Here is a 20,907-nt window from a genome sequence, read left to right on the forward strand (position 1 = left end):
CCACTGTCTATATTGCTGACAAATACACTAAACAACACTGGTTGCAGTCCTGACCCCTGAGGGACACTGCTTGTCACTGGCTCCATTTAGACATTGAGCCATGGACTGCAATTCTCTGAGTGGGGCAATCAGCCAATTCCTTATCCAGAAAGTGGTCCACCCCTCAAGGCCATACTTTTCCTGTTTGGTGGTGACCAGGAGGTCATGTGGGACAGTGTCAAATGCTTACACAAGTCCATGCAGATGACTCAAGTTGCTCTTTCCTTATCCACTGGTGCTGTAACTCCTTTATAGAGAGCCACCAAGTTTGTCAGGCATGATTTGCCTTTGGTGAAGCCATGTTGGTTAATTGCTATATGGAAATGAGAGTGCTGCTCAAGCTTCATTTCTTTGTACTTCTCATGCAGTGTAGTATCTTCTCTGTGGCAAAGTGTGAGCTCGTCTATTTAGTCACATGAAGCAGCCCAGGTCAGCTGTGTCCTTGGCTGCATCAAAAGGAGTGTGGCCAGCTGCTCAAGGGAGGTCATTCTGTCCCTCTGAGTGTGAAATAACACAAATGCCTGTGTTCAGCTCTGGAGACCTCAGCACCAGAAGGATGTGGACCTGTTGCAGCCAGTCCAGAGGAGGGCCACAAGAAAGAGCAGGGGCTGGAGCACTTCCTCTTGAGAAGTGGGGTTCTTAGCCCAGAGCAGGCTCCAAGGAGATCTTGTTACAGCCTTTCAGTAATTAAAGGGGGCCAGTAAGAAAGATGGGGGGGAATCTTTTCAGCAGGGCCTGTTGTGACAGGACAAGGGGTAATGGTTTGAAACCAAAAAAAGGGAGATTTAGACTAGATGTAAAGGAAGAAAGTTTGAGGTTTTTTAATAATGAGGGTGGTGGAAAACTGGCACAAGCTGCCCAGAGGTGGTAGAAGCCCCATCCCTGAAAATACTTAAGGTCAGGTTGGACAGGGCTCAGAGCAACCTGCTCTCGTTGAAGATAACCCAGCTCATTGGCTGGACTGGGTGACCATTAAAGGTGCATTCCAAGCCAGAGCATTCTCTGAACTGACAGAAGGAGGAAAGTGGCTCTCTGGTGGGTGATAGGTGACTGAGGAGTCTTTGCTTTTTCTCACTGCGCAGTAAAACTGATCTTGGGTGATGTAGTGGACGGATTGGACTTTGCCCTCTGCTTCTTTTGCGTGTATGCACACGACTATCCAGTGGTTCATGGACTTTAGAAGTTTGGCCAGAAGAACACCCTGCCTTCCCTGATCAGATGTCTGGTTGAGGCAGGAGAATGTCACAACCGTACCGAAGAGGTGGCATCTAATAATCTACCTGTCCTAGGATCTGCATGGGTTTTGAACACCCCTAGGGATGGTGATTCGAGCACTTCCCTGGGCAGCCTGTTGCAATGCCTGACTGCTCTTCAGCAGACGTTTTTCCTAATATCCAATCTAAACCTTCCCTGCCTCTCCCAAGCAACCCTGGAGTCTCCAGAGGAGACGCCGACACCGCTCTGGGCAGCTCGGTCCAGGGCTGCGGCACCCCGCAGGAAGGTTTTTCCTTACGTTTGAGTGAAGCCTCCTGTATTCCAGTTTGTGCCGTTGCGGCGCGTTGCGGATGGCGCCTCTCCAACACCCCGGGCAGGCTGAGGCGGGGACAGCCCCGCTCCGTGCCCCGGCCCTTCCCTTCCAGCCCGGCGCTTCCAGCCCCGCCCGCCCGGGGCCGCTGCGGCGCGGCAGAGCCTGGCTCCCGGCGGCGCGATGGTGGAGGCCTGGTACATGGACGAGTCCCAGGAAGACCAGAGGGCTCCTCACCGCCTGCAGCCCAACTGCGCCGTCAGCCTGGAGCAGCTGCGCAGCCTCGGCGTCGTCTACCGCAAAGTAAGGGCGGGGGGGGCCGGCCCGTGACGCGCTGCTGGGCCTGGGGGCGGCGGCGGCGGCGCCCCGGGGCTGGCCGGGACGGGACGGCGCTCGCCCTCGCTGCGCGGCAGCCAGTGGCAGCCGGTAGCAGCCATTTCGCTGCCTGCCGGCGCCTGCCAGCGCCTGCCGAGCCTGGGAGGGGTGGTGATTGGTCGGGGTGACTCAGCGCTAGCAGGGGGCTTGGAGTGGATGATCTCCGAAGGCCCCCTGCAGCCCGCAGCGTGCTGGGGGTGCGTGAGGAGGGCGGGCTGACCGCTGCGCTTCCGTGCGCCTGCGGGCACCCAGGCTCCCTGCAGCTCCGCTCTTTCCCCCTTGGTGACCCGAGCTGCCTCCTGAGCTAAGCAATCCTGTCTGAATGCTTCTAAAATGATTTGTTTTGTTCCCTACCATTTGTTTTTAGTTGGATGCTGATAATTATGAGACTGATCCATGTCTGAAAGAGATTCGGAGAGCAGAAAATTATTCTTGGATGGATATAATAACAATACAGAAAGACAAGCTTCCAAATTACGAGGAGAAGGTATGAGAGTCTTTGTTTCCGCTGAGGATTTTGAAGCCTACCACTAGGGTGTGCAGCCTGCACACTCTGATACAGGGCTGCAGCGAGGAGGTTTCCGTGGCTCAAATACAGCCTGCGCTGAAGTCCTTCTGACGTTGTTCTGAAAGCAGTTGAGGCTTTTTGTGTCTGTAGATTGCTTTCAGAAGTTTCAAGGATATTGCCATTTCAAGCCACAGATGTTTTAAGCATAGTGGCATTTCATCACTAAGAGGATTTAAGGATGCTCTAATTTCAAAACTTAAGGTTCGTACCGGCATAGCCTTGCCAATGTTTGACCAGTCCTCAGCCTCCCTGGGATGAAGGCAGGTGGTTGCCACCTGGGCATGAGCTTTGAAGGCATCCTAATGGCTGCTTGCAAAATAAGTCTTTTCAAAGTGAGTATTAACCTCCTGGAGTCAGTAGGGTACATTCCCTGCACAGCATTTGCTGTCCTTTTTAGGAAGCTGCTACCCTGACCGTGTCACAGAATCACAGAAAGGTGAAGGTTGGAAGGGACTTCTGGAGATCATTTACTCCAAGCCTCCTGCTAAAGCAGGTTCACATAGATCAAGTTGTGCAGGAACACATCCAGGGTTTTGAAAGTCTCCAGAGAAGTCTCCAGGCTTCAGAGATTTCATAACAGCTGAATGTGAATGGTGCCAGGCTCTCAGATGAGCTCCTAGAAGGAGCTTTCCCGATTTCCAGGTGCTGGCATGCTACTCTGACCTGAGGACAGCAGCCCAATGACACTTCTGTATTCCCATCAAATTTTCATTTGCCAGCTGTGGTGGGTTGACCCTGACTAGACTCCAGGTGCCCACTGAAGTCCCTCTAACCACTCCTCAGCTGGACAGGGGGGAGAAAATACAATGTGTTGAGGTAAGGGTAGAGACAGGGAGATCACTCACCAATTACTGTTCTATGTGATGTAACTTATTACCAAGAAAATCAGAGCAGAGTAATGAAAAACATCCCAAACCCAACTAAATCTTAAAACACCTTCCCCCCACCCCTCCTTTCCAGGCCTGACTTTACTCACACTTCTCTGCCTCCTCTTCCCCAGCAGTACAGGGGGACAGGGAAGGGGGGTTTCATCACACCTTCTTTCTGTCACTCCTTTCTCTTTAGGGGGAGGACTCTTCACACTTTCCCTGCTCCAGTGTGGGGGTTCCTCCCATAAGAGACAGTCCTCCACAAACTTGTCCAGTGTGAGTGTTTCCCATGGGCTTCAGTTCTTCATGAACTGCTCTGGTGTGGGTGCAGGCTTTCAGGAACAGACCACTCCAGTGTGGGTCCCCCAGAGGATTACAAGGCCTGCTGGCAAACCAGCTCCAGTGTGGCCTCCTCTCTCTGCACAGGGCTACAGGTCCTGCCAGGAGCCTGCTCCAGCATGGGCTTCTCACAGGATCAGAGCCTCCTGTGGGTGCATGCAGCTGCTCCAGCATGTGTTGAGGATGTTTAAGAGATACTTGCTCTTCCTAGATAAAAACTTTCTATGAAGAGCACCTGCACCTAGACGATGAGATCCGCTACGTCTTGGATGGGTCTGGCTATTTCGACGTCCGAGACCAGGATGACAAGTGGATCCGTATTTCCATGGAGAAGGGAGACATGATCACCCTCCCTGCCGGCATCTACCACCGCTTCACGCTGGATGAGAAGGTACGTTGTTAGAGGGCACTGCACCTTCCGGTGTCAGGTCCCCGTGGGCCTGTGCCGCATCAGTGACTGCACGCGCTGAGGGCTGCAGTTCGTTAGCAAAACATATTAAATATGAAGTAGGAATATGGAAAATACTAAATAATTCACAGCCTCCGAACCTCTCATCTGCAGGTCACAAATGCAGCTTGCTCTCGGCAGCTGCAACTGCAAATCATCGCCACGGGATACCCCTGGCGTCCTTTCTGTGACAGCCAAGCCTTGCGGCTGGCCTCCCCACAGCTGCCCCTGCCGTGGGCTGAGGGGGAGGTGGATCCTTCTGTGGTGCCTTGTTGTGTGTCCTCGTGGGGATGGACAGAGCGTGTCTGTCCAGCAGTGGTGTTTGTCATGAGTGCTGAATTCACCTTCAGGGAGAGAAGGATTTCGGGGTCCAGAGCTGCTGCTTGCAGCTAGCGTGTGCTGGAGTGGCTGCTGGCTCCACAGGAGGTGACCTGATTTCAGGAGGTATTTCTGGCAGTGTGGCTGTCAGATTGGCACACGTGGTCCTGATCTGTGTGTCTGTCCTTTTGGGCTTTTATAACCATGTCTGCTACCTCAGTGGTATCCCAGGAAAAATGGGGCAATGTCTGCTCTCTCCTTTGTGGCAAAGTCCCAGTCTGGAGGACGGTGTAATTTTGGCTCGACTGCCCAGATAGCAGCTGCCAAATATGTCACCAAAAGCAGATGCTGCTTTGGTGAAACACACAACGTTCCACCCCTCCACGCTGAGCAGGCCACACTGCCCATTTGAAGGCCTTGCCTTTCCATAGACAAACCGTCGGCGGTCCGGGTTGTATCCACAAGAAGTCTTCAACCTTTGTCTGCTTCAGAAACTGTAGTCCGGCAGTGCCACCTTCAAAGTCAGTTCTTGAGGTGCTTTTAAACTCTTGTGTTTTGCAGCTAAATTCTTTAAGGGCCTAACTTTATTCTTGACAATCCTGAGCACTTGAGTGCAAGAGAAGCACTTAGTGTTTACAAAGCAGGTGAGGTCTAAAGCATAGTAGATCGAAGAGAGGAGAGTTCCTCAGGACCTCCATGGGATCCCATTTCCTGCTGCCACAGCTGTACCTCGCTCCTGGCTTACTTTTAGTGAGCTGCTGGCAGGGACTGTTGCTTCTCCTGTTGAAATCTGGAGCCCTTACACTTCCTGTAGCATTGAGGGTTTTTAGATATTTGACATCCTCCCCACTCAAGCTTTTATGGGTCTCACTTTGAAGCTTCTGGTATTCCTCCAGAACATCCTGTAGCCATCCTGGGTATTCTGGTTGCTGTTGTTTAACTAAGCAAGGAGGATTTAGGTGCTTCATTGCTCTAATATTGAGGATCCAGTGCAAAAGATTTGCACAAGACAGGACTTTTTTGGGGTTTCTTTCAAACAGGGAGAAAGTTTTGCCTCCTCCTGACCTGGAGGCACTGGGTGTGACACGAGGTGTCACAGCACAGGTGCTAAATCTCCCACTGCAGCAGCTGGGAGTAGGAATGGCAGTGCAGTTGTGTGACTTGCTGGAGCACTTGAAGCTTTCAGTCCATCCTGAGGTGATGTCAAAAAGCTGGGGAAGTGCAAGTGAAACATGAACTTCACACCGAAGATCCCCTGGAAAGGAGCTGTTAAATGGCTTGTCACTTCTTGCTCTTTGGCAGAATTACGTGAAGGCGATGCGGCTGTTCGTCGGAGAGCCTGTCTGGACAGCGTACAACAGGCCTGCCGATGATCTTCCCGCTCGGAAGCAGTACGTGAAGCTCTTGGCTGGAGGAGCACAGTGATGGTCTCTGAGACGTGACAGGTGGAACAGCCCGGAGCCCTTGTCAGAGTCAGCGTGACTTGTGGCTTCTCACTGGTCAGACTTCTGCTTACATACACAGCTGGGATCACAGAATCATAGAAAAGAATCAGGCTGAGAGGTCCTTTGGAGGTCATCGAGTCCAACTCCCTGAAAAATACCAGGCCAGCTTTAAAGCTCAAGTTGCTCAAGTTGAGGTTTGGAAACCTTCAGTGGTGGAGGCTCCACAGTGTGTCTGGGCAGCTGTTTGGGCACTTAGCTGTTGCTGTGAGGAAGCTTTTGTTCTTTACTGCCATCTCCCTGGTCACAGCTTGTTGTCTCTTGCCCTTCTGGGGAATGCCTGAGAAGAGTCTGGCTCTATCTTCTCTGCAGCCCATTCTCTAGTGGAAAACTGTAGTTAGGGCTTCTTTCAGCCTTCTCTTCTCCAGCCTAGACAAACTGGGCTGTCTTCTGTTAAGGGAGATGTTCAGCACATTTTGGCCCAGTGTTGACTGCTGAGGAATGTCACTCGTAGTCACCCAGCAGTTAGACTTGAACTGCTCACTGACCCATTCCAACCTGGTGGTCCAGAAGTTTTTCACCTAGCTTGTAGTTCACATCCTTAGTGGCTACAAGCTCCTGGGGACACACTGTCAAAGGCCTTGCTGTGTTCAAGGTGAAAGACATCTACTGTTTCTCCTCCTCCACAGAGCCAGTCATGGCAACTTGGATGGCAGTGAGGATGGCCATGCAGAACATGCCCTTGCTAAATTGGCCTTAAGTGGTTGTTGCCCATCACTTGGTACTTCATATGCCTGGGATGACTTCCGTAGTGTTACTCTCTAATGCTCCTGGGGACTGAAGTGAGGCTGACCAGCCTGTAGCTCCCCAGATCTTTTTTCTTGCCTTGTTGAAGATGGCAGTGTCATTTTGGCAGTGTCATTTGCCTTTCTTCAGTCCAAGAGGGTTTCTGGATCTCTGTGACCTCCCCAGGATGCCGCAGCCTTGCAGTGACGTTAGGCAGTTGCACTTCTCGTTGCTCAGGAATCCATTTTCTAGCCTCTTTTTAACTTTTCCTTGATATTTCTGGCAGGTAAAATTGGGAGAGGTGGGCTACATTAATATTCATTCTGCTCTGGATCCATGCTAATGAACTATGTAGGATTCTGGTTTTAATTAAAGAAAAGAAACCCTGCTTCATTCTGCTCTAAAAATGTGCATCAGAGGAATTTGCATAATCGGCATTTTTGCAGGCAGCTTCCCAAGCTCTGCCCTGGCTACCTAAAGCTGTGGTTTTCTCTCAGCAAAATGTAGCAATTTACTTTGTGGAGTTACTAATAAAATTACTTGGGCTTGGGGATGCTGTCTGTTTGTTTCTGTGCCGAAGAGCGGAGTTCCTGTCCTTGTTGATCCGCAGCTCTTCCTCCTGCTGCGGCTGCCGCTCGCTCCTCTCTAGCACGGGAGAAAGCGTTAGCTGTGTGTGTTCGGCTTGGAGATGGGGAAGAGCAGAGGCAGACAACATAGATCCCATTTTCAGTAAATGCCTTGCAGTGTTTAGATGAGACATGAGGAGGAAATGAATTATCATCAGGGTGGTGAGGCACTGGAGCAGATTGTGCCGGGAAGTTGTGGAGGCTCCCACGCCTGGAACTGTTGAAAGCCAGGTTGGATGGGGCTTTGAGCAGCCTGGGCTAGTAGGAGGTGACCCTGCCCACAGCCAAGGGTTTTGGAACCCATACCATGATCCCATGCAGCTCCTCAGCAATGGGCACTGAAGCATTTTGGTATTGGTCATTGCTCTTTACAATGACAGCTGGTCAGATGTATTGCTTGCATCGTCTCTCCAGATGTGCTGACTGTGATTATCATGCCAATTACTACCTGAGAGGAGGCTGGAGTGAGGTGGGTCTCGGTCTCTTCTCCCTAGTAACAAGTGATTGGATGAGAGAAAATGTCCTTAGATGCACCAGGGGAGGTTTAGGTTGGGTATTAGAGGACACTTCTTGGCAGTTCTGTTTAGCAGCAGCCTCAGAGAGTTAGGTAATGGGTAGATTCGATGGTCTTGGAAGTCTTTTCCAACCAAAGTGTTTCTGTGATTCTGTGATTTCAGCCAGGTGCAGTACAAGCTCTTGCCTTGCAGTCCTGAATAAGCATCAACCCAGAAAGAAGCTGCAGCTTTTGCTCCTGTGAGTTTCCCTAGTGTAGCAGGCAGTAGGTAGCTGAACTTTCCCATCCTTCCCTATGGGTGTGCACAGACCGTCAGGAGGTGGCAACACTTGCCTCACTGCGGAGCTGTGTTACTTTTAACCATTTTGATGTCCTTTATGTCATAGAATCATGGAAGTGTTTTGGTTGGAAAATGCCTTTAAGATCATTGAGTCCAACCATTCCCTCGCTCTACCAGGTCTGGTGTGAAACCATGTAGTGCAGCGCCCCAGGGCTGCGTCTTTGGAACGCCTCTGGGGGTTGGGCTTCAATCAGCTCCCTGGGGAGCATGGGAGGCTTCATTTCTTTGTGTTTCTGCAAAGAGAGTTGCAATCTTGAAGTGTTTATCTTAAATTGGATGGTGTAACCAGAAAGGGCACATTTCCTGCACTAAGGTCTTGGGTTACAAGCTAGGTGAGATGCAGGGCCACAGCTGGCCCTCCCTTCTGCCCACGGGGGAGTTTGTGGGAGGGAGGTGCAGGCACAACCCATGCTTGCAAAATGCAAGCCTGCCCAGTGCTCCTGCCCAGTGCTGTTGGCTGTTGTGCAGGGGGTCACAAGCCTGGGTGAAAAACCAGTGTCACCAGCAGAGTTGAGCTCTGGTCAGACACCCACCAAGTCAGCTTGCAGGGACATTGTGCCATGTCATCTGCCTCATCACTTCAGGGAGTTTAGTGCCACTTGTCTGGAAGGAGCAGTTGAGTGTCCTCTTGTACAGCAAGTGTCCTCTTGTACACTTGTGCAGGAGTGAACTCTGTGGAGTTCTGAAGGTACAGCTACAGGAATAAACGAGGTACTGCCAGCAGCAAGTTTTATTTCTGTGATTTGTACACCACAGACAATTGTGTTTCTGAATGTGAAGTGGAACGACTTTCTCCTGGTGCTGGTGTCAGTCCCTGCTGTCCAGTCTAACTCGCCCTTCTTCTGCTTTTGTTTGGGAGGTTTTAACAAGAGTCAACATGAATTTTTTTGTTCCTCCTATGGGCCTTTCTATTTTGATCTCTCTGCAGCAGGAGAAGTGGAGGAGGCAGCAGCAGGAGCTGTCAGCACAGCCACAGCAGACTAGGAGAGGGACTGGGAAGCAGGTAACGCCCTCTCCTGGGGAGGGATTTGCAGTTGGAGGCTGTGATGGGGGATGAGCAGCGAAGCAGCTGCCCACAGCAATTGGTTTCAGCAGCTTGCTGATTACATTTCTTTAGGTGGGCTTAGAATTGTTTTGGTTGGAAAAGACCTTTAAGATCATCAAATCAAACCATCCTCTAACTCTGCTGAGGCTGGTGCTAAATCATGTCCCTCAGCACCTAATCTCAGTGACTTTTCAATGCCTTCAGGGGTAAGGATTCAACCATCTCCCTGGGGAGCTATTTCAAGTCTTCAGGAGCCCTTTCAGTCAAGAAATTTCCCCTGATACCCAGCCTAAACCTCTTCTGCTGCAACTTGAGTCCATTTCCTCATGTCCTATCACTTGTTACTAGGGAGAAGAGACCAACACCCAAATAATAGAGCAAGTGACCTGGGAAGCAGGACTGAGCCACCTTGTTTTGTCATGTCTCTGGAGCAATATATATACACCCAGTGCAGCTCCCATCTCCTGCCTGCCAGGAATAACACACGGTCGCCCCGCTGGGGACCGTCCGTCATTTTCATGGCACAATGCATTCTGCTGCTGGGAGCTGCTGGGGGCTGGGGGGGCTGGGGGGGCTTGCTGTCAACGCTTCCTGAGCCCATGCCCTTTAGTGCTCTAAGTGTCTTTGAAAGGGTGATGAAAGCTTTGCTCTCTGAGAATGGTTTTGTGTCAGCCAGGACAAAAAGCAATTTGGGGCTGGGTGTAAAGATTCCACACCTGTGTAGATATTACGTGGGAGGTTACACTGGGAGGAAACAGCTGGACAGAGACAAAATTGCTAATATTCAGAGAAATCATTCCAGAGGGAGGAGGGAGGAAGGGAGAACACACTGCTCCTTCAGATGAAAACCATGGGTGATTTCCAGGGCAAATTTCCCACACTGTCCCCCCCTTTCCCCTCCCCCCCCCCCCCCCTTCCCCAAACACCATGTGTCTACAAGTGCAAATGAAATCGATTTTTGGTCCAAAAATATGAGTCTGTTGTACTGCAGCTAGTGGAAAGTCTCAGTGCATTGATGTAGTATGAAAATGTGTGTGAGTGGTTCCTGCAGCATCTTGCTGGCAGTGTCAGCTCAGGCAGGGGGAATATTTCAGCTCCTCCAGGACTAGAGGTTAAAAACAGAAAAGAGGTGAGGTAGGAGAAGTGGTATTGAGTGGAGGGGTTTGAAGTTAGCTGTAGCAATATGATTGTGGTGTTTGATCACCCTAGGGCCACTGCAAGCACAGCTTCCAGGCCAAGATGTCAGCAGGCGAAGCCGTTCAGTACGTTACACAGCAGTTATGGACTCTGTCAGAAGGCACAGGTGTCACATCTTCATCTGCTGGGGTGTGTGTAACTAAGGCATGCAGTAGGTTAACATAAAACAATATTCACATCCAACTAAATTCTGCCAAGTTTCTCCCTTCAGTTACAAGATGTTTACATTCTGTTCTAAATCAGAGATCAAACACAACCTTCTGCAGCTGAACAAAGGCAAATCTTCCCCTACATTTCCCTCCTTCTTTCTCTCAGTTACTGATGAGGTGTGCATTCCTAACTCAAGGGCAAAACAGAGCTGTTCCAAAGCTGTCCAAACCCAACCCTTCTCCTACACTTAGCTTTTTTGGTACCTTTGTGTTAGTTTCTGCTTGAATCCAAAATGTTCCAAAGTGGCATTCCTCTCAGTTTCTCAAGACCAGCTTGAGAGATCAGTGGTCTTGCTTTCTGCAAGAGGACTCAAAACAAATTGTTGATGGTCAGTAATAGGCTTTAGAATAAATTAGGTGGGCAACCAAATGGCTGCAAGAGTGGGACAGGGTGTCTAGAAAGCTGTCCAGCAGAGAAAGACCTGGGGGTGTCGGTCGGCAGCTGGCTGAACCTGGCCTCCTGAGTACCAGCTGGCTCAAGAAGGCCAACAGCACCCTGGTGTGTGTCAGGAATAGTGTGACCAGCAGGATTAGGGAAGTGATTGTGCCCCTGCACTCAGCATGGGTAAGGCCACATCTTGAGTCCTGGGTTCAGTTTTGGGGCCCTCATTACAAGGACATTAAAGATCCTGGAGCAGGTCCACAAAAGAGCAACAAACCTGGTGAAGGGTCTGGGCAACAGGTCTTGTGAGGAGTGGCGGAGAGAACTGGGGTTGTTTGGTCTTGAGAAAAGGAACTCTGAGGGGAGACCTTCGGTGTCTCTATACAACTACCTGAGGGGAGGTTGGGGCCAGGTGGGTGTTGGTCTCTTCTCCTTAGTAACAAGTGATAGGATGAGAGGAAATGGTCTCAGGTTGCTGCATGGGAGGTTTAGGTTGGATATGATTCTCCCTCTCTACTCAGCTCTGGTGAGACCCCACCTGGAGTACTGCCTCCAGTTCTGGAGCCCCTAGGACAAGAGGGATCTGGAGGTGCTGGAAGGTGTCCAGAGCAGGGCCATGAGGATGAGCAGAGGGCTGGAGCTGCTCTGCTGTGAGGACAGACTGAAGGAGTTGGGGCTGTTCAGTCTGGAGAAGAGAAGGCTCCCAGGTGACCTCATTGTGGCCTTCCAGGATCTGAAGGGGGCTACAAGAAGGCTGGGGAGGGACTGCTCAGGATCTCAGGTAGTGATAGGACTAGGGGGAATGGAATGAAGCTAGAGGTGGGGAGATTCAGGCTGGAGGTGAGGAGGAAGTTCTTCCATAAAAGTGGAAATTTAAATGCAAGACTTCTGCTAAGGCACATTAAGCTTTAGGACTGGGATACAGCAATCAGCTCCTTCAGGCTCCACTTTCCACAGCTCTTCTCACTTGGGCCAGCTGACACAGGCATGCTGTGTTTTGGAAGTGAGCTCTGCCCTTATTTACACCAGGAACCCTCATTAAATTCAGCCAGATTCATTGAACTGAGCAGGACTGCTTGGTGTAATTAATGTTTTGAGGACAAATAATTTTGTCCTTAGTTTTAATGCTTCAGCAGTGCACAGAGCACTCAGATGTGTAACTGGATGAGCATGGGGAATTCAAACACTGAACTCCTATGTATGTTGAATCCAAACCATAAAGTGACACTGACACTCCCTCTGGCACGTTATAAGCAGTTAGCAATTTGCATGCTTCCAGCAGTGATCACACCCCTTTGCATTTACATTTTCACTATTCTGCATGTCTACCAAGATGTCACTTCTTCAATGGCTCACTGAGCTTAGAGGTCACCCAGTCCCAGCCTCCTCTACTGGTGCTTTGATCTGGTAACAAGAAGGCAGCAAACACACTGCAGTGGTAACACAGCACTACATATAAACAGGACTTTAGGGGCACTTGGAAAACAGGGGATGATGATTTCAGGATGTTTCTTTTTTAGTGCTTATTTGACACTGGCTGGGATTAGGAATGCTTCTCTGCTGCTCAGATCACAGGCTGTTATTTACAGTGCAGTGAGGATAAGGTAAAGGAAGCATGGTACTCCTTGACTGTAAAAAGACAATGGCTTGAGCGTGCTGGGTGAATTGGAAAGGACAAATCAAGCTTCCTGAAAGCACAGGAGATAGTATAACAACACAGCATGACACCTGACCTCCAGCTACATGCATGAGAATCTCTGTTACAGAATGTTAATTGCTATATCACAGTCAGAATTATTCACTGGAACTGTAGACTCCCAGAACTGTTTGAGCTGAAAGGGATGTTCAACATCAGGGTTCCCAAAAGCTGCAACGGGCTCCCCGGAGAGGTGCTTGAATCCCTGTCCCTGGAGGTGTTTCAAAGATGCAGAGAGGTGCTGCTGAGGAACATGGTTTGACACCAGACTTTGTAGTTAGACTAGACTAGACTAGACTAGAATTAACCAGATTGGGAAAGACCTTTGAGATCAAGTCCAACCTATCACCCAGCACCATCCAATCAACTAAATCATGGCACTAAGTGCCTCATTCAGTCTCAAACACCTCCAGTGATGGTGACCCATCAAACCCACATCTCTCTCAATTTAGAGACAAGGATGTTGTGCAGGACAGCATCAAATGTCTTGTACAAGTGCAGTGGATGAAAGCAGTTGCTCTTCCCTTACTCACCAGCACTGTGGTGCTGTCATAGAAGGCCACCAGACTGGCCAGTCACGATTTGCCCTTAGTGAGCCGTGTTGGCTGCCACAAATCACCTCATTATTTTCTGTGTGCCCTGGCAGTTTCCAGGAGGATCTGCTCACAGAGGTGAGATGGTTTCCCTTTTTAAAAGTGAGGGTTATGTTTGCTTTTCCTGGCCCAGTGGAGTTCCCACTGACTACCATAGCATCTCAAATACAATGGGAAGTAGTGGCTTAGGCACCTCATCTGCCAGTTGCCTCAGGACCTGTGGCTGCATCTCATCAATGGGTCTTGAGGGACCCATGCATAGTATACAGTCCACTGTAATGAGGAATAACTGAGCAGCAGTAGCCTTGTAGGGACTGGTGGTAGGTCAGCCCAAAGTCTTCACAGTGGCAAGGCTGTTAGAGACAACAGACTCTGTAGCAATGCTACAGTCATAGCACTGTCTAGTACACTCATAGAACAGTCACAGCTGAATGGGTTTTATTTCACATTTACACATTAGCAGGAGTATATACAATTAAAAACCCCTAGCCTTGCTGGAGAAAATGAGTTGGAAATGAACTACCCTAACTTGAGACACTGAGTATTGAAGCTGTCACCCTCTTTGATAGCTACAGCTTCTAACAGTGCCTGCTTCTTCTGCATGCTGCGAGAGGACTCCAGTTCGTACATGGTTGTCAGGTTGAAGAGCACACTCTCGTGCAGGTAGTGTTTTGGGTCCTGCTGGACCATTCCTTCCAGCTGCCGGAGGGAGTCCTTCAGTTTTCCCAGGTAAAGAAGACAAACTGCAGCGTTGTTATTAGCCTAGAGAAGAAGACATTATCAATACACAGCTACGTATGCATTCCCATCTGTGGGTACTGACAAGTGATGAGAGAGGACAAAAGAGACGCCTGGCATCTGGAGTTAGAGCAGATTTACTGGGTGCGAGAGCTGCTGCTCTGTGTGTGTGCAAGGAACGGGAATACATCGTCCAGTCCTGTTCCTTTGCTGTGCTCAAGATTTATATCCTGTGCCATTAGGACTTGCTGACTTCCCAGAGCTGAAACTCTTAAAGTCTAACTGAAAATGCAAATAGCACAGGACATGAGTTAATTTTCAGAGTCAGCTGAAACAGAAATTCTACGCTCTCATTTCCACAGGTTTCTCTTCATGACTTCACTCTCTCTGCAGAAGGATTTCTCTGCCTGGCTGACACATAGGCGACAGGAAGGAATTACCTTCTCACAAAGGCACCTGCAACTGACTCCAAGTAAATTCAGCAGATACAGTCTAAATACATCATAAAGGATCAAGTCAGGTTCCATTTTCTTCTCCACACAAAACAGGTTTTATGAGTTACCAAAAGATTGCCTCAGTACAGAGCCATAGAACATGCTTAGCAGCAGAAACCTTCCCACTGTCTGAAAGTTGCAGCCAGAGGAAGAACACAGCCTTTTCAGAACAAGTTCATTTCTCTCCCTTCAGGAAACCTTACTGCTCTCCCACAATTCAGAATTCCCCTTCGTTACAGCCTGCAAAATGGTGTGATTCGTGTGCTGCTTCAGCTCAGGCCCTCAGGCTCTAGAGGCCTTGGATCAGGCTGCAGGGGGCACGTGCTGCGGCTCTTGGGCGCACTCTGCTAGGACCATGCACCGAAAGCTGCCAAGTAAGAAACAGGAGGGCAGCAAAGCTAATGCAGGGACCAGAGAGCAGGTCTGATGAGAAAGTGGCTGAGAACACGGAGATTGTTTAGTCTGGAGAAGAGGAGGCTGAGAGGACACCTCAGTGCTCTCTACAACTCCCTGCAAGGAGGCTGGAGTGAGGTGGGGATCAGTCTCTTCTCCCCAGCATCAGGTGAAAGGAAATTGTGAAATTGTGCCAGGTTTAGGTTGGGTATTGGGAAAAACCTCTTCAGGGCAAGAGTGGTCAGGCACTGGAGCAGGCTGCCCAGGGAGGCAGGGGAGTCACCGTCCCTGGAAGCGTTCAAGAGGTGTGTGGCCGTGGCATTTTGGCACAGGGTCATGGTGACTGATGGCTGCACTGGATGATCTTAAGAGGTCTTTTCCAGCTGAGGCAATTCTATGAACCCTCCCAAATAACAAACAGCTGTTCTCTCATCACTTCTTGAGATGGGGATCCAAGGCTCTGATGTCTTAAAAATGTCATCCCCTCAGTGCTGTGTGAAGTGAAGTTAATGTTCTAGACCTTGGCAGCTGCCATTTCCTTTTCTGACACAAGTGTCTACGCTACAAACTGTGAGTGAAATCAAAGTGCTTGTGAGAAGATGCTGTAACACAAAATGTTGTGGAATTTCTGTATGCATGCCTAAGCACCCACCCCCTTCATACAGAGGAGCTTTGCATTTCCCACCCCCTTCTCTAGCTTACCCTTGCGTATACTAAACCCCCTTGGCACACATCCCACACCCAACGCTCCTATAAAGCTCCAAGCATATTCTGGGTACTAATTAAGTCCAGGCACGCACATGGGGAGGATAATTTAGATGTTCATTACAAATGTAGCAGTTTGGAGATTTACCACAGCATTTGATGAGTCGATCCTTAAAATCTCTGTGAAAAATCGATGAGCTTCTGCAAAATTATTCTGACCAAGGTGGAGAAATGCTCTAGAAAGTAAGGGACACATGAGTGAGTTCTCCTCAAAACCCCCAAGGTGACAGCAGATCTAAAAAGAATGGAGAGCATTTGTTGTCTTTCGTGTTACAGCTGTGAGAGCTTCTGGCATTTGCTCTGCACGGCGTACCTGCAGCCAGGGACTGGCCACGGACGAACGGCACGGCTCCTCTGGCTGTTAGACAGTCTGCCTCCCAGAGCAGCAGGCTCCACTGTGCTTTTACTGATTCAAATGCAGACACCCTCTTCCAGAAATTGTTTCCCTTCATTAAATTAGCCACACCCTATAATTTTCACAGCACTTTTGAACAGTATTTCCTAACTGTACTAAGCCAAGGTGCCGACCATGACAAACTCAGCCCCCCATCCTGCAGCTCCATTCACCACAATGTGCTCCATCAGCCTTTGAAACTATCAGGTGGTGAGTTTACTATCAGGTCTGCTTGTAAGACATGGTCCCCAAAATAGCTTCTCCTCTCCTCAGAGTTACTTAGGCAAATGTACATTGAAAAAGCTGAGTGAAAGATGCACAGCCCCTGGAAGAAGGAGGAAAAGCTCTGTACAGTCAAGTGAAGGATCCCAATTTCAGTCCAGGTAACAAGCCTGTACTGGGTAACGCCCACCTGCAGGGTCTGTAAGCCATCCAGCCTTGTGACAAAAGAGAGAAGTAGAACAGGCTTGTGTCCAGGGCAGCTTGATGCTCACAATGCACACTTTGCAGACCCCTGCTTTAAAGTTCCATTCTGGTGTTGCATTACCTACCTGTTCATCAAAACCATGACCTGGCTCTGCAGTCCCTCCAGCTTGTGAGTCACTTTCTCGACATCTTGAAAATATTTCTCTGCAGTTTTGATGTCTCCAATCTAGAGAGCAAAGCCATAAGAAAGTTACCACGAGAAGCAGAAAGGAGATGCAGCTTACAAGGTGCAGGAGCATGGACACCTTGAGTGGAGTCCATCAGCTAGCCGTTTGGAACCAAGCTGACTGCCTAGAACCTGTTAGCAAAGAAGGTATTTGAGGAGCCACACCGAGCAAACACCAAAAGCACATGAGGTTTTAACTGAGGCAGTGTTTCTCAGCTGTGGGTTGTGGAACTCTCATGGGCTGTATGGCAGGAGTGTCCCACCTCCTCATTTGGCTTTTTTTTGTTATAAGCCCAGAGTTTATAGAGTTAAGTGAAAATGAGACAGGATTGGGATTACTTCCAGGGAGACTGCAGGAAGTGACAAGAGACATGGCCTACAGGGGAGAAGCTGTCAGTAGGAAGGAGAACTGGAAGACAGTTCTGAGGTCAGTGGGAGCTTTTGCCATCAGTTTTAGGGAAAGCAGAATGCTGCTCTTTGACTAAATTCTTAGCACAATTTCCTCCAGCACATTCACTCATGTCCATGTGTGCACTTTTAATATGATAGGTGCTTTATATTTCCCAATTTGATAGAATAGAATAGACCAGACCAGGTTGGAAGAGACCTTCAAGATCATCGTGTCCAACCCATCAACCAATCCAACCCACCCAAACAGCTAACCCATGGCACCAAGCACCCCATCAAGTCTCCTTCTGAACACCTCCAGTGATGGTGACTCCACCACCTCCCCAGGCAGCCCATTCCAGTGGCCAATCACTCTCTCTGTATAGAACTTCTTCCTAACATCCAACCTAAACCTCCCCTGGCGCAGCCTGAGACTGTGTCCTCTTGTTCTGGTGCTGGCTGCCTGGGAGAAGAGACCAACTCCCACCTGGCTACAACCTCCCTTCAGGTAGTTGTAGACAGCAATAAGGTCACCCCTGAGCCTCCTCTTCTCCAGGCTAAGCAACCCCAGCTCCCTCAGCCTCTCCTCATAGGGCTGTGTTCCAAGCCCCTCACCAACTTCGTTGCCCTTCTCCCTAACATCACATGGCAGGGTTTTTGTTTGTTTTGACCACAGCCTCTACAACTCTATATAAAAAGAGATGGGACTTTTAATGCAACAATTATTCACTACTTAACTGTTAACACCAACACCATCTAGAAGATGTAGAATACAATGCATACCTGGAGGAAAATCCTTCCAATTCCACTCAGCAGCTGAGGTTCTTGCTGTGGGTAACATCTGATGACAGTGTGATAAGCATCTACAGCAAGCACGTAGTCCTAAGGGGTGAAAAGCACATGAGCAGATGCTTAAGGTCAATATTCTGCAGTCTTTGGGTCACTTTCTTTGTGAAGTTTGCTCAAGTGGAGTTCAAGGCATTGCAAGTTGTGAGCAGGACAGCATTTCCAGCAGCAGACTAGACTGGTCTTTTCTCACACTACAACTGCACAGATAGGAAATTTCCCCCCCCTACCCCACCTGGATCATGTTCTGTTTGTAGCTAAATGCCAAGAATGAAGTCTGGACATCTGCTCTTCAGCTTAGATTATAATTGAGGATGGAAGTGAAAAGCTTTCTGTGTGACTGGGGTGTGCACACTTGAGAAGTGCCTCGGGTTTCACCTATGTGTAATTTACATGCTCTAACCAACTATGTTCCAGAGCTTTGGGAACTACTTGTGTGCATGCTCTTGACCTGGGAAAAACATCTTGTGGCAGAAGCTGCAATTCCTGCATGTTCTTGGGTGACAAACCAGCACTACTGCCAAGGGAAGCAAAACCTCTGTCTTTCCACCCAAACCCTTGTTCCTTTGTGCCACACCAGATAAAGGAAAATGAGCAGGTAATCTATTTAGAATGCTGATTTGTGCTAAAACTGAGTGAGGGGTGAAGTGGTCCTGAGCTCCAGACACTGGAGAAAAGCAGAGGAAAGCTGCCTTTGCTCATAAAAGCCAGGCATATGCAAAGGTAGGAGACTCTCTGCTGCACTAATTTGGTGCTTCCTGAAGCTTCAGACAAGTATTTGTAGTAGGTGTTGGAAGCAAAAGACATCCAAAAGCAATCTTTCAGAGTGCAGACATTGTGGGATGCTCTCTACCCTACCATTTTTCTTGGTCAAATTATAGCACTCATTTCATTTTTCCCTAATGTGATCACAGCTGCTGGGGAAGGCATTTTCTCTCCATCTCCTGCTTAATGTGAGGAGGCAGCATGCAGCATGCCCCATGTGTAATCAATTTCTTTTCCTGAGGTCCTGCTTAGAAGGGTTTAACACTGTCCAGCTCTGGAGTCTTCGCTACAGGGAAGACATGGACCTGCTGAAGTGAGTCCAGAGGAGGAAACACACAATCAGAAGGGTGGAACCACTCTGCTGTGAGGATAGGGTGAGAGAGCTGGGGTACTTCAGTCTGGCAAAAAGAAGGCTCCAGGGAGACCTTATGGTGTCTTTTCAATCCTTAAAGGAGCCTCTAAGAAAGATGAGGACAGACTTTTCAGCTGGACCTGTGGGTCAGGACAAGGAGTTATGGGTTTAAGCTAAAAGAGGGAGATTTAGATAGAAGATAGAAATATTTTGCACTGAGGGTGGTGAGACTCTGGAACACTTGTCCAGAGAGGCAGCAGAAGCCCCACCTCCAGGAACATGTCAGGTTGGATAGGGCTCAAAGCAACCCACTCTAGTTGAAGATGTCCCAGCTCATTGCAGGGAGGGTTGGCCTAGATGACTTTTAAACATTCCTTCTAGCTGAAACCATTGTATGGTTCTCCCAGGTCACTGTCCAAACATACTAACTGTTTCATACACACCAAAACTCAAGTCTTTGGAGTCTGATCTGTATATGAGAGAAAGTACAGTTCTGTAGTAGGAGAGTAGTGAAGAGCCCAGGAGGCACTCTGCAGGACCTTTGTTTGCCATCCTTGTTGGGAACAAGCAGTCCCGGAGGTGCACTCTGCGGGGGCTACGCAGGCTTGGCCTAGAGTCAATCAAACAGCCCTCTTCTCCTTTTGTGTGCCCTACCAAGTGACTCTACCTCCCCATATGCATTCTACCTGGGAGTATGTAAACATTCACACCTCCTAAAATCTGACAGCAAAGGTGAAGTACGATGACTCTGCACACTGTGGATATGGTGCCCTGTTTCCACGTGGCAGCACAGCTGTGCTGATTTACCCCGTGCCTGGCAGCACCTCTGTCAGGCACACAAGCCAGTTCTTCCAGGAGGGGAAAAGAGATTGCTGTGTGTTCACAGCTGCCCCGGAGCCCAGGCGAGGATGACCCCAGGATGACACTGTAGCAGGTTATCACAGTCTCACAGGCTCACTTCTAAAAACAACCTCATTTTGTAGATCCTCCAGGATCCCACAGCGAAGTCTGTCTGCTTTGCTCTTCCCCTCACACCCTCCTGTGATTCCTGGAGTATCCTACATGTGACACAGTGAGTTACAGAAGCATCTTACCTGACAGTTCCTTCTGAAGGAGCACATTTTACAATTGCTCTCATCTACTGAAGACTTTGTTTTCCTTCCCAGCCCCGCTAATATGACAGGGTGTGTGAAAAATTGTCTGTGACAATGATAAATGGACACCCTCCCAGAGGAGCCAGTCCTGGCTGATCCACGGTGTGGCTGTGAGAAGTAAGATGTACCAAAACCCAGTGACTATAGCTTGTGATCTTAAGAGTTAAAGCTAATAGCTTTTGATTTCTAAAGCCTGCCAGTCCTCAGATTTTCCACACCTCCACAAGAGATCCCAGAAGAAGGACTGAAATTCCCCAGCTCAGGGTACGAGTACGAGGTGGCCTATTACGCTTTAATGCAGAATCTTTTCTTATGACAATTCAGCGTTGACACGAAATATACTCCTCCAAAAGAGTTCTAGCGAGCCACTGGATTTCCTTTGCACACAAGTGGCAAGTGGGGTTTGTTTCTCCTTTGATGCACTGCAGTAGAAAAAGACTTTCCTTCGTGGACACTGCATGACACATGTTTCCCTCACCACCACCTGAAGTACTTAAACTATTACTTATGCTTAGAAATAAGCACAAAACTATGTGTAGGATGCTGAGAGTAGGTTCAATAAACCACAGACTAACAATCAGTTCTACAAAGTTTGTAAATCCTGTATTTTGGGAAGAGAGGAGAAGGACAACTTACCCTCCTCTCTAGCACACTTG

General features: G+C 49.1%; 2 protein-coding genes across 3 annotated transcripts in view; one reads left to right on the forward strand and one right to left on the reverse strand.

The window, feature by feature from the left end:
- Positions 1–1,698: 1,698 nt before the first annotated feature.
- On the forward strand, positions 1,699–14,802 carry ADI1 (acireductone dioxygenase 1). Of its 2 annotated transcripts, none has more exons than XM_068153367.1 (4): positions 1,699–1,867; positions 2,307–2,426; positions 3,927–4,106; positions 14,412–14,802. In XM_068153367.1, the coding sequence occupies exons 1-4, from the start codon at positions 1,748–1,750 to the stop codon at positions 14,469–14,471; spliced, it is 480 nt and encodes a 159-aa protein (XP_068009468.1). In that variant the 5' UTR covers positions 1,699–1,747; the 3' UTR covers positions 14,472–14,802. The 2 variants fall into 2 exon arrangements, with proteins under 2 accessions (XP_068009468.1, XP_068009467.1); XM_068153366.1 differs by lacking the exon at positions 14,412–14,802 and adding an exon at positions 5,784–7,259 and having other exon boundaries at positions 1,702–1,867.
- The window catches only part of TRAPPC12 (trafficking protein particle complex subunit 12), a 44,717-nt gene continuing 37,542 nt past the window's right edge, over positions 13,733–20,907 (reverse strand). The window contains exons 9-12 of the mRNA XM_068153363.1: positions 17,918–18,016; positions 16,647–16,747; positions 15,790–15,877; positions 13,733–14,073 (exon numbers count right to left, since the gene is read on the reverse strand). Coding sequence (XP_068009464.1) covers positions 13,831–14,073; positions 15,790–15,877; positions 16,647–16,747; positions 17,918–18,016 — 531 coding nt within the window. The 3' untranslated portion in view covers positions 13,733–13,830. The remainder of the gene's footprint in view (positions 14,074–15,789; positions 15,878–16,646; positions 16,748–17,917; positions 18,017–20,907) is intronic.

The sequence above is a fragment of the Melanerpes formicivorus genome, unplaced genomic scaffold, assembly GCF_026170545.1.
Source record: "Melanerpes formicivorus ecotype bairdi unplaced genomic scaffold, bMelFor1.0.p_v2 SCAF_25, whole genome shotgun sequence".
Lineage (NCBI taxonomy): Eukaryota > Metazoa > Chordata > Aves > Piciformes > Picidae > Melanerpes > Melanerpes formicivorus.

Excerpts from the sequence above, each read along its gene's own strand:
- ADI1 (XM_068153366.1), top strand. The coding sequence starts at position 1,748 with ATGGTGGAGGCCTGGTACATGGACGAGTCCCAGGAAGACCAGAGGGCT. Across the intron at positions 1,868-2,306 it reads TCGGCGTCGTCTACCGCAAA|TTGGATGCTGATAATTATGA; the intron begins GTAAGGGCGGGG and ends ATTTGTTTTTAG. Across the intron at positions 4,107-5,783 it reads GCTTCACGCTGGATGAGAAG|AATTACGTGAAGGCGATGCG; the intron begins GTACGTTGTTAG and ends GCTCTTTGGCAG.